The following is a 12,286-nucleotide window of genomic DNA, read 5'->3' as shown; positions in this document are numbered from 1 at the left end:
TTATGACAATTACCTCAAGGGCCATAAGAGTCAAAAATGTTCCAAACAAATAAATTTTGGTTAATTAAATAAAAAAAAAATTCCAAGGAGCTTTATTTGAGAAGGGATGCTTTGAAACCAAACTCTTGGTAGACTGTCTCAGCTACCAAGAAAGTTGAGACTATCCTACCTAGGCCGTGAGAAAGGGCCTGGATCTGTTGTGAAGGTGGTCCTGACTACTTGGAACATTTCTTTTCCATTTTGTATGTGTAGAAGGCGACACATAGATATAGAGATGACTTTCTACAGGATAAATATGGGTTGGTGGGGAAGTAAGCTTATGGCTTGATAAACCTTATTGCTGGTCAGCGAGGTGATGCGGAAAGAGTGAGCAAAGGCTGCTTGTGTGGTGGGATTAGGAGATGGAAGCAGGAAACTTTGAACGCTGCTGGGATAACACATAGCCCACTGCAGCTGTGGTTTTGCAGCCCAAGTCTCTCTGCTCCTATATCCCAGAGCTCGAAGAAACCTCTGAGCAAGCACAGTCCAAATTCAAAAGTGAAAAGCAGAGCCGGAGACAGCTGGAACTCAAGTTAACATCCCTGGAGGAGGAACTGACCGACCTTCGAACTGAGAAGGAATCCCTGGAAAAGGTAAGTTCTGCAACCCAAGTTTCTCTGTTGGACCCGTGGCCAGGATTAGCTGTTTAATAAACATTTCAATTTTCCTTTTAAAAATTACAATAGTAGGCTGGGCGCGGTGGCTCACGCCTGTAATCCTAGCTCTCTGGGAGGCTGAGGCGGGCGGATTGTTTGAGCTCAGGAGTTCGAGACCAGCCTGAGCAAGAGCGAGACCCCGTCTCTACTAAAATTAGAAAGAAATTAATTGGACAACCAAAAATATATAGAAAAAATTAGCCGGGCATGGTGGCGCATGCCTGTAGTCCCAGCTCCTCGGGAGGCTGAGGCAGTAGGATTGCTTGAGCCCAGGAGTTTGAGGTTGCTGTGAGCTAGGATGATGTCACGGCACTCTAGCCTGGGCAACACAGTGAGACTCTGTCTCAAAAAAAAAAAAAAAAATTACAATAGTATGTGCTCACAGTAACAAAAACAAGTGATAAAGAAAAATATAAAATTAAAAATTTTATCTTTTATCCTTTACCCTCTCTAATCTCATACATTAGAGGTGACAAATATAAACAATATGTGATCATTCCAGATTGTTTTCTGTATGTGTATAACATACACTCACACATGTGCATATACCAATAATATTTTTTAACAATGATGGGATCGTGTTTAATACTTTTTAAAAAAATATTGTGGACATCATATTACATACTAATGAGATCTTTCTCACTCTTTTTTTTTTTTTTTTTGAGACAGAGTCTCACTCTTTTGCCCGAGCTAGAGTGAGTGCCGTGGCGTCAGCCTAGCTCACAGCAACCTCACACTCCTAGGCTCAAGCGATCCTTCTGCCTCAGCCTCCCGAGTAGCTGGGACTACAGGCATGCGCCACCATGCCCGGCTAATTTTTTCTATGTATTTTTAGTTGTCCAATTAATTTCTTTCTATTTTTAGTAGAGACGGGGTCTCGCTCTTGCTCAGGCTGGTCTCGAACTCCTGAGCTCAAACAATCCGCCCGCCTTGGCCTCCCAGAGTGCTAGGATTACAGGCGTGAGCCACCGCGCCCGGCCTCTCACTCTTATTTAACTACTGCATAGTAGTCTAATGTGAAGCTGCACCATTATTTATTTAATTATTCACCTATTGTTGGATATTTATGGTCCTATTTTTTATTATTTCAAACATTGCTGCTATGGGCATCCTCATATTATATACTGTTTTTGTGAATTTGTTTGACTGTTCCCGTACGATGGATTACTTGAATTAGATGGTGGGATCAAAAGGAATGCTACACATCCAAATTTTTTATAAATATTGCCAGCTTATCCTTAAAGAGGATACACTTCTAGGACTATGTGAGTGAGCCCATTTTGCCATATTCTTCCCAACTATCTATATTATTTTTTCTGATCTTTATTAGTCTGATAGGTAAAATAATTCTATCTTGTTTTTAATATGTATTTTTATGAGTAGTAAAGCTTTCATATATTTAATACCTATTTGTATCTCCTCTGTGAATTCTCTTTTTAATGCCTTTTACCCTCTTTACTATTATTAATATTAGGTTGATTTATAAACCCTCTTAAGGGTATAAATCCTTTGTCAGTCATAGGTGTTGTATTTTTCTAGTTTGCTGTATTTTACCTTTATTAATATCTTTATTAATAAATTTTGGCAAAAGATATTAAAATTTTAATATCAGGGTAATACTAGCCCCATTGAACAAAGTGGAAACATTTCTATCTTTTTCTATGTTCTGGAACAGTTTAATATGAAAAGAACAAACTGCTCCCAAGGCTTCAGTAAAACTCACTAGTAAAGCTGTTTGGGCCCAGTGCCTTTTTAGGGGGTAAATCTAGGTTTGTGTTTATAGTTTCTTCAATGGTTTTTATCATTTTTGGGTTTTTTTCCCAAAATCAATACTTTCCGATCTTTTTGCTGTTTTCAGTTTTTTTATTGTTATAGATACTACTACAGTGACCATCCTTGTAATACAATCTTTATGAACATGACTTATTGCTTTCTTAAGATAAATTAAAATTTGCAGAATTTCTGGATATGCCTATTTTTAAAGGCTTTTCACAGGATTGCCATCCAAATAAATATCCATTTATTTTCCTCCCAGCAGGGTATGAGAGTGTCTGATTTCTTATACCCTCACCAAAGTTAGGATGTCCCCCAACTCTTAATAGAGTGGTAGATAAAACTCTACTTATTTTTCTTCTCCTTGTTACAATTTTCTTCACCCAGTAGCCAAGAATATTAAATACATAAGGAAAAGTTAAGCTAAAAAATGAACCGTTTCCAGAAAGGGCATAAGGACCCAGCTTGATCAATGACCACCACCACCACCACCATCCCCTTTTATCCTCTGTTAACCAGCTAGAGCTGATGATGGTTTTCTTGTTCCTAAGAACCTTTCAGAAAGGAAAAAGAAGTCAGCTCAAGATCGTTGTCAGGCTGAGGAGGAGATAGATGAAATTCGCAAGTCATACCAGGAGGAACTGGACAAACTTCGACAGCTCTTGAAAAAGACTCGGGTGTCCACAGACCAAGCAGCTGCAGAGCAGGTAATGGGAAACTAAAGTACTTTAGAGATAAATGAAAGGTGTGAAGGACTCAGAGAGAAAAGCTTCTAGTTTCTTCCTTATCCTTTAGGATGACATTTCTCATAGTTGATACTCTCACTTTGGAGAAAGGTGGAAACAATAATCCAAATATATGCAGGAGAGGCCAGGCACAGCGGCTCACACCTGTAATCCTAGCACTTTGGGAGACCAAGGTGGGAGGATTGCTGGAGCCCAGCAGTTTGAGGTTTCAGTGAGCTATGGTGATATCACTGCACTTTAGCTGGGCGACAGAGCAAGACTCTGTCTCAAAACAGAAAAAAAACAAAAAACCAAATATATGCAGGAGAGCCAGGAATCAAATGTCGAATCTTATCAAATGATGAATTTTCTTTCCTTTTTTAAAGCTTAGTTAATATTTAATTACATAAGTGAAAATGAAAAACAGTCTCTTTACAAAAAATTCCAAACAGGGTAAGTCCAAAGTCCTCAACCACCAGACACCATCCTTCATGCACATTGTCATCCTTGAAAAGAAGGGATTACTTTAGGTAATCAGGAAGGGAAACCAGGGATAGTGGCAGGACACAACTGCATCGCTAATCCATGTGACAGCAATCTTTATCATTATAAGTTTAAAATTCATATGTGTAGATCTGTTTAATTAGTGCATCAATACCCTCAATTTGATCACCTCTGGGAATTTTGGCAAAAAAAAGTTTCTGAACCTATAAAGCTTAGGGTTGAGACCCTGAAAAGTCATCAGGGCCCTGCCTCTGCCTGGTTGAAGCACCTTTTGGGGTCCTGACAACCAATGACATCTTCCTACCTATGTTTAAAAAGTACATTTAGGCCGGGCGTGGTGTCTCACGTCTATAATCCTAGCACTCTGGGAGGCCGAGGCAGGAGGATCGTTTGAGCTCAGGATTTCAAGACCAGCCTGAGCAAGAGCGAGACCCTGTCTCTACTAAAAATAGAAAGAAATTAATTGGACAACTAAAAATATACAGAAAAAATTAGCCGGGCATGGTGGCGCATGCCTGTAGTCCCAGCTCCTCGGGAGGCTGAGGCAGTAGGATCGCTTGAGCCCAGGAGTTTGAGGTTGCTGTGAGCTAGGCTGACGCCACAGCACTCTAACCCAGGCAACAGAGTGAGACTCTGTCTCAATCAATCAATCAATCAATCAATAAAAAGTACATTTACTATAAAAGTAATGGGGGTCTTTTAAACAGTTGTTTCCTGGTTAAATCCAGCTGTTATCTTATTCTTTTGCCTTATGAAGTGTAGGCTTCCCTAGGGGCAACAGGACCCCTCCAGGATGATACTGTTATTACTGTCTCTTGGCAGCTGTCTTTAGTGCAGGCTGAGCTACAGACCCAGTGGGAAGCAAAATGTGAACATTTGTTGGCCTCTGCCAAGGATGAGCACCTGCAACAGTACCAGGAGGTGTGTGCACAGAGAGATGCCAACCAGCAGAAGCTGATACAACTTCAGGAAAAGGTAGATGTTTTCCTTAGGCCAGACAGCTTAGGCACCTCAGTGCATTTGAGGAAAGCAGGCTGTTTGAGTCCTGTCAATCCTTTTGAACCTAAAAAATGTTAATAGCTAGAAAACAAAACCACACTTGTTTAACTCCATCTAGGTTGCTGATTATCTTTCATATACTTATTTGGGGTGACAGATTAGTGACCTGGAAAAAGAAAAAAACAGCACTGGTGTTCTGGAACATGTTTTCCATTATTATTTGATCCTTCATTTATTAAGCAAATATTTCTTGAATGTCCGTTGTATTCCAGCCACTGTGTTGGAGGAAGGGAATACAAAGAACTCTGCCTTCAAGTATCTCACAGTCAAGAAAGGGAAACAGAGAGAAACAAGATATACCTTAAGGGCTCTGGGACCCAAGAGAAAGTACCTAGGGGAGCTGGGAAGGCTTCCCAAAGGGGGTGACATTTGAGCAGAGCCAAGAAGGACAAGTAGCTTTGGTGGGCAGAGATGAAGGCAGAACGTCCTGGGCAAAGGCATTGAGATGGGATGGGGTACAGTGGGATCATCAGGCATAAAAAGGCAAGAGATCGGACGTGGCTTAGGGTCATGGTATGAAAGTCCCATATCTGGAGGTCAGTTTCTTTCCTTCAAGTATCCAGATGAAAACTTTTGACTCAGAGATCTTGGAGGCAATCTTGTAGGCAAATTAGGTTACTGCTAATGCTGAATATTTATGTCTGTATGACTAAAGTTACTTCCCCCTTGCCCCTGTGCTCTTTTTGCCGTTATATTTTTGACCTGATTGGGAACGGAGCAAGTGACCTTGTTGGGAAAGAGAAAGTGAAGTTGTGAGTTGAAATTGAGTGATAAGGAAATAGAGTGCTCTGAGTCAGGTCTAGGTTGGGGGGTGGTCACCAGCAGACCGAGGTGAGGGTAGGACTTGAGGCTCAGGATGGTTCTCTTTGCCTTGGGTTTTTGACCTTCACCTGGTAGTTCAGGTTTCTGAAGCCACAGCCACAGTCTGTTGTTTTGCAGTGTTCGGCCCTCCAGGGCCAAGTCACAGCCCTCACAGAGCAAAATGAACAGCACATTAAGGAATTGGAGGAGAACAAGTCCCAGACATCTGGGGTCGAAGCTGCTACTACTGATGCCTCAGAGAAGGTGAGCTGGTGTTTCAAAGACGAAGCAAACCCTTTCATATCAAGGATTGAATGTGCATATGAAGCATTCAGAAGGAATGTGGCCAATATGTTGTGTTAGTAGCATTTTTTCTAACTTTAGTGATGCACCACTTGTCTAACTTAAAAATTAACCCTTTGGAACCTGCCACTCTGGTGACAAACCCCAAAGGGCCCTATCATTCTGGGATTTTGACAGATTCGGGAAGTGCCTCTAAATTACAGGAGAGGAATAGGGGATGGGGAGTGTGCCGAGCATCCACTAGCCACTAATCCCTGTAGTCTGTGGCAGTTCTCAGTAGTGTTCATGGTGGGAGGTATCAATAAATGGTCTTTAGCAGTCTTGGGCTCACATACCACAGCTTGCCTGCCCTTGGTAGGTAACTGTGATGTCTAGCCCTTCTGTCAACGTCCTGCTCATTGTTTAATACTGTTCTCTCCATGGTGACAGCCTTCAGTGTCTCTGTTTATGACCAGCTGTGTCCCACCGAGAGTTCTGAGATGGCTTTATTTTAGCCTTCCAAACCCCCATCTGGAATTTAAGCTTATATTTTGATGTTCACACAGGTCAAGAAGATCATGAACCAGGTGTTCCAGTCTTTGCGGAGAGAGTTTGAGCTGGAAGAGTCTTACGATGGCAGGACCATTCTGGGGACCATCATGAACACGATCAAGGTATGGCCAGGCAGCCGTGGATTATTTCACTGGAATGGGTATTTTGTTGCTGAAGTACCTTCTAAGGGTCATGAATAAAAAATTATTCAAGACCATTCCTCAGTAAATAGGATGCCTAGAGTGACTCGACAGATGTGGTCTGCCATTTAGGAAGAAGCGAAGTCATTTGACCAGCTGTGTCGATGAGGACTGCAGAACTAGGAGCGACTGCTGTGTTCCTTTCAGTTACCATCTCTTCCTCCTTGGCTTTTGAATAGATGGTGACTCTTCAGCTGTTAAACCACCAAGAGCGAGAGAAGGGAGACAGCAGCAGTGAAGAAGAGGAAGAGGAGCAGCCGCAGAGCCCTTCCCAGGAGCAGTCAGCCACAGACAATTCTGCGCTGCCTCAGGCACCCCTGGATAGGGAGAGGCAAGAGCCCCCCGTGGTGCCATCAGAGCAGGTAGTGGAGGAAGCTGTCCCGCTGTCCCCTCGGGCCTTCCCCACTCCCCAGGATGATGCACAGAGAAGGGAAGGGGGGCCCTCAGAAGCAGAGGTGCTCTCAGAGCTGCAAGATGGTTCCCTCCCACCCGACCTGGCTTGCATCCCATCCCACAGAGTTCTGGGGCCCCCAACTTCGATTCCACCTAAGCCTCCTGGCCCTGTAACTATGGACTCTGAGTGTGAGGAGACACTTGCCGCCAGCCCACTGGCATCTAAGCCCGATAGCTCACTGGGAAACGTCTGTGTCAGGGAATTGACCCCAGAGGGCCCACTGCAAGAAAGCTCCACGGGACTGTCCCTGACTTCAGACCCCGAGAAGGGGGACCCACTGGCCATAGGGCTGCCTGAAAGCCCAGGAGGAGAGCTTCAGCCCCCAGAGCTTAATAAAGATGAGGATGTCACTAGCTCTACTGGTCCCTCCGAGCAGCTATCAAGCACAGAGGCAGGATCTGCAGCTGCAGGAGCAGCCCTCAGCCCCAGCCATCGTTCTCAGCGTTCCAGGTATGTGCCTCTGAGCACAGTTTCAGGGATGGGAGGCTACATGCGGTAGTTGTTTCTGTTTTTTCCAGGGCCAGCAACTCATCTCTCAGAGACTGACTGATTTACTTATTTGATCATTTGTTCACCCTTTCATGTATTTATTCAACAGTGCGGTGTACAAGGCTCTGTGGTAGGCACTGTGATAGTGTGGTAGGCAAGGCAGATTTGGTTCTTGAGTTTAAGGAGCTTATAGTCTAGTGGGGAAGACAAATACGTACTTACATAGTATAAAAATGTGATAAGTGCTTAAAAAAAGAAACACTATAATAAAGAATAAAGAGGGAGTTGCTCTACTTTAGACAGGGTGGTTAGAGAAGGATTCTGAGAAGGTAACATTTAAACTGAGACCTAAGGATGGGAAGGAGCAGGAACAAGAGAGTGTAGAAAGAGAGAACCGCACATGCAAAGGCCCTGTGGTGGGAGGGGACATGACACAATCAAGTAACTAAAAGAAGGCACAGCAAGTAGGAGGAGAGTGGTGTTAAGTTGAGGTTGGAAAATTAAACAAGGCCCAGGATACATGAGATTTTATGTTGCTGTTAAAAGTTTGGACTTTAAGTACAGTGAGAAGCTATTGAAGGGATCTAAACAGAAGACCAATGTGGTCTGATTTCTTAGTTTTACAAGATTGCTCTGGCTGTAGGTTACGGAGAGGTCAACAGCATGAGGAGGCCAACGCATGGTATGGGAAGAGACAGTGGTAGTGGAGGTGGGAGGAATTCCTGAGCAGTCCTTGCTGTTGGCTTCTTACTCAATGCCCAGTGACCCTTGTAGCTTGCTGGGTACTGTGACCTGGAGTGGGAACAACATTTTCTATGGCTTGATTTTCCTTCAGTCTCTCTGAGGATGAAGAAGATGAGCTGTTTAAAGGGGCGACTCTGAAAGTTCCAAGGCCTAAAGCACAGCCTGAAGAGGAGGATGAAGATGAGGTGGTAAGGAGATCCCAGGCACTGCCACGTCCTTATACCATCACCTGGGGGCTCCTCCCCACTAGAGCTGAGAAGAGAAACGGAGTCTGTTGGTGGCCCACTGCCTGGACTCTGTGTGCAGGGCCCTGTGGGAGCAGGCTTGGGGCTGAGAGGGGGCAGCTCTGTAAGCAGAGCAGGGATGGTCAGATACCACTTTTCTCTTGAAAAAGAATCATAGTCTCTGACCATGCAGGAATTATTCCCACTGGAAGTGAGGAAAGTTGGGCTGCTTAATCCTACATTGGAATGTCAAAGCCTCAGGTTTCCCCAGATCTGCCAGGATATTATTTTTATTTTATAGTTGGAAGGGACTTTGAAGATGATCTTGTCTGGCATCCTCATTCACAGACAAAAAAATTGAGGCTCAGAAGGATGATTTACCTGAAGCCACAGAGTGAGTTAATGGCAGGACCAGGACTAGGACTAAAACCCTAGGCTTGTATTAAGACCATCTGTTTCCGAGCTTTTCCTGCTTACTCAGCCTGCTTTCCAACCTGCTGCCTTGTTGTGTCATCATAATGTCCCTGGGCAGAAGATGGTTTCAGGACTAATAGCATAGCCTTGCTTTACAGAGAACGAGAGTGAAGCCCAGGAAGGGAAGTTGCTGATAGAGCCTGAATTAGAGCCCCAGTTCCTGCATCTGCTGTTCCCCATTGTGCTATGTTACAACGTTTCTGGCTGTCACTAAGCCATTTTGACTGATGTGATGGGAAGTTCACTGGTACAAAATGTGTGTGAGGAATACAGATGAGCTTCAGGCTCAGTCCATCGCAGGGACAGAATGTGAGGGTGAATCGGGCAAAAAAATCCCCTCATGTCAAAGTGGGTTTTGCCTTTTTCCAAAACCTTGGGAAGACAGCTATGACGGATCGGAGATCCAGCTCATATGAACCAGAGCCCTTCCCTCTTGCCTGTGTTCCTTTGGAAAAAATGTGCCAGTTTCTTCTGGTAGCTTTTCTCCCCAAGAGTTAAATTTTCATTTGAGAACCCCGAATACAAATTCTGCACTTAAAAAGAAAAAAAGGAAAAAAAATTGAGTATCCTAAGTGACTACCCTAAATATAGTGGAAATTTTTAAATTAGCAAGTATATTATTGGTATTAATACTAATACCACCAAGTTAACATCTATGTCTTAGTTATTCTGGAAACTGCTCCACAAACATGCCCATTAAATCTTCTACTACTCCAGTGAGGTAGGCACTTTTATTCCATTTTATAGATCAAAGGACTGAGGCTCAGGCTGATGAAATAACGTAACTAAGGTTACATAGCTGGTAAATGTAGAGCTAGAACTTTAGCCAGGACAAAACAGAAGCTGTGAGCCACATTGGAAAATCCTAGGCCAGGTGCGGTGGCTCACGCCTGTCATCCCAGCACTTTGAGAGTCCTAGGCAGAAGGATCGCTTAAGCCCAGAAGTTTTTGGCTGCAGTGAGCTACGTTTGTGTCACTGCATTCCAGCCTAGAAGCGAGATCTTATCTCTTCAAACAAAACCAAAAAATCCTATACTGTCAGAGTTTAGAGATCACTTCCTTGGTGCCCAGAGAGAAGTACTAGGTCTGTTAGTTGGCAGTGGTGATAGGATTAGCCCAGAGACTGCTGTACACACCTTTGGCCTGGCGTTGTGAAGAGTGGTCCTGGTCAGCAGTAGCTCACCAGAGCACAAAGTACCTTAGTAGAGACTATTCATTTTGTGCCTGTCTCTAGCATAAATCCCTGCTATACACCCCCACCTCCCATGGGACCCGTTTCCTGCTGATCCAGAGTTATGAAAAGGGTGGGTTTCTCATGGCCCGTTAGTACCCTCTATCCCCCTGGTTGGAGGAAGCAAGGGCGGGGCCAGAGAAACTAGGCATGTGGGAGGCTGTGGCCCTGTGTTCTTCAATTCTTGGGAGTCTCCACTTGGGAATGTGGCCAAGCCTCTAAATTCAACTGTCTCAAATGATGGGATCACATCCAGATCCAGTTAAGCCACCTTAGGCCACAACAACAGTGTTTTTTCAAATGTGACTGTATTCTGCCCAGCCTCCCTTCATCTTCCCACATCCTGTCCTTATCGGAGGCCTGCTCTGCTTCTCGGTTTCTTTCTCCTACTCCCATCTCTCCTCTTTGACCCTTCTTTCTGTACACGAAATGTTTAAATTACCATGAGAGGAAAACCTGTCAATTCACGTGCTTCACAAATAAATGACAAAATTAGCCAAACAAAGTTGGTCTTTTGTCTCTGTTGAAAGATTGCTTCCCTTCTCGGCATGCTTGTCTCAGCTTTATCTGGAAGCCTAGGTTTGCTGGCCTCAGAGTCGGTCCTTCCAGTACAACTTCTTTTGCAACCCAGAACCGGGAACGGAAGTTGGATCACTTCACCTCATAGGTGGGAAGTCCAGCCGGACGGGGACAAGTGAGGACTGACTACTCTTTCCTGTTTTGTCAGAGCATGAAGGGACGCCCGCCCCCAACACCCCTTTTTGGAGATGATGATGATGACGATGACATTGACTGGCTGGGATGAAGACCCAGGAAACTGGTGCAAAGATTTCTCTACGACCCTTCCCTAAGCATGATTTTGCACAGCCAACCCTGGGTGTAGGTGAGCCACAGGGGAGGTCAAGGTGAGCATTCTGGGGACAGTAGTTCAGGCATCTGAGTTAGCCACCTTCTGAGCCCCCTGTCCCACCTGGTGAAGAGGAGCATGACCCTGTCTTCAGAAGCGAGCTGGAGAAAGGACTGGTAGGTTCCCCTCCAGCCAGTCACCTGCAAGATTCCTGCCCTCTTCCAAGCTTTTTATTCTCTTCATAACTCTGAGACTGACCTGGGAGCCCCCCTCTGCCTGCCTCCCAGTGCTCAACTGCCTCAGCAACAAGACCTGTCACCTGCACTGAGGTCTCCCTGATAGAACGAAGGGGAGATGACACCATCTAAGTCCCAGTGCAGTTAACAGCCTGGTCTGCAGTCCTGGGACCTGTATCTTTTTCTCTGCCTTAAATCTGATACAAGAGGTCAATGAATATTTGCAATTAAAACTAAAATAAATGTCTGTAATGAAACTTGACTCAAGCCCATGGGAAGAACCTGCATTTGGTTCCAAGAGCTGTCTGTGTTCCTCTTTGGGATTTTAAGGGTAGGAGTCATAACCGATCTGGATCAGTCAACATGCACAAAAGCATTATGACATATTCCCTTTGGTACCTGACCCTGGAACTTTTAGGCTTTCAAAGAAAGTCACCATTCTGCTTTCCCAGCTCTTCCCGGGGGCATTGCGGTTATCCGAGGACCAGTCCTGTTGTTCTCTTGCTCCTGCAGGCTTGGTCCTACAGCCCAGGAAGCCATGCAGAGAAGGTGGGAGGGTCCCTACCATAGTACCTAAGGGATTCTTCACTTTGAGAGCAGTTTCCGTGCCTCTGAACTCAGGGGGCCAGGACTCATGCAGAGAACAGCAACAGGAATATATTTGTAGTCATTTTATTTATTGCAGGATCTTCTAAAAACCATGCAACCAGTCTTAAAAAATAGAATAATTTTAATAAAAATGTTCCCTGATTTCAAATGTTCGTAAGATAGGAACTCAAATTCCACTCCACCTGTCCTGACATCATCCTTGAAAGCTTTGTGTCTGTCTCCCAGATGTGGGCCTGGGAGGCAGTGAGAACTACCATTTAATACTTCTTGTTGAACAAACAGGCACCACTGTCTGGTACTTCACACAGGCTGTCTTGTCTCCAGCAACATTGCCAAAGACACCACTGTTACCATTTTATAGAGAAAATTGGGGCCTAGAGAGATAAG

At 44.5% G+C, this 12,286-nt stretch overlaps 1 protein-coding gene across 1 annotated transcript in view; it reads left to right on the top strand.

The window, feature by feature from the left end:
• FKBP15 (FK506 binding protein 15, 133kDa) overlaps nt 1-11,552 on the top strand; it is a 55,526-nt gene extending 43,974 nt beyond the window's left edge. The window contains exons 19-26 of the mRNA XM_012641136.1: nt 496-632; nt 3,020-3,175; nt 4,520-4,672; nt 5,696-5,821; nt 6,406-6,513; nt 6,771-7,495; nt 8,370-8,466; nt 10,935-11,552. Of these exons, the coding sequence (XP_012496590.1) occupies nt 496-632; nt 3,020-3,175; nt 4,520-4,672; nt 5,696-5,821; nt 6,406-6,513; nt 6,771-7,495; nt 8,370-8,466; nt 10,935-11,012 (1,580 nt within the window). The 3' untranslated portion in view covers nt 11,013-11,552. The remainder of the gene's footprint in view (nt 1-495; nt 633-3,019; nt 3,176-4,519; nt 4,673-5,695; nt 5,822-6,405; nt 6,514-6,770; nt 7,496-8,369; nt 8,467-10,934) is intronic.
• Nucleotides 11,553-12,286: the final 734 nt, after the last annotated feature.

The sequence above is a fragment of the Propithecus coquereli genome, unplaced genomic scaffold (genome assembly GCF_000956105.1).
Source record: "Propithecus coquereli isolate 6110/MARCELLA unplaced genomic scaffold, Pcoq_1.0 Scaffold163, whole genome shotgun sequence".
NCBI classification, from domain to species: domain Eukaryota; kingdom Metazoa; phylum Chordata; class Mammalia; order Primates; family Indriidae; genus Propithecus; species Propithecus coquereli.
Note: the sequence above shows the minus strand (reverse complement) of the source record. Positions and strands in the feature narration are given on the sequence as shown.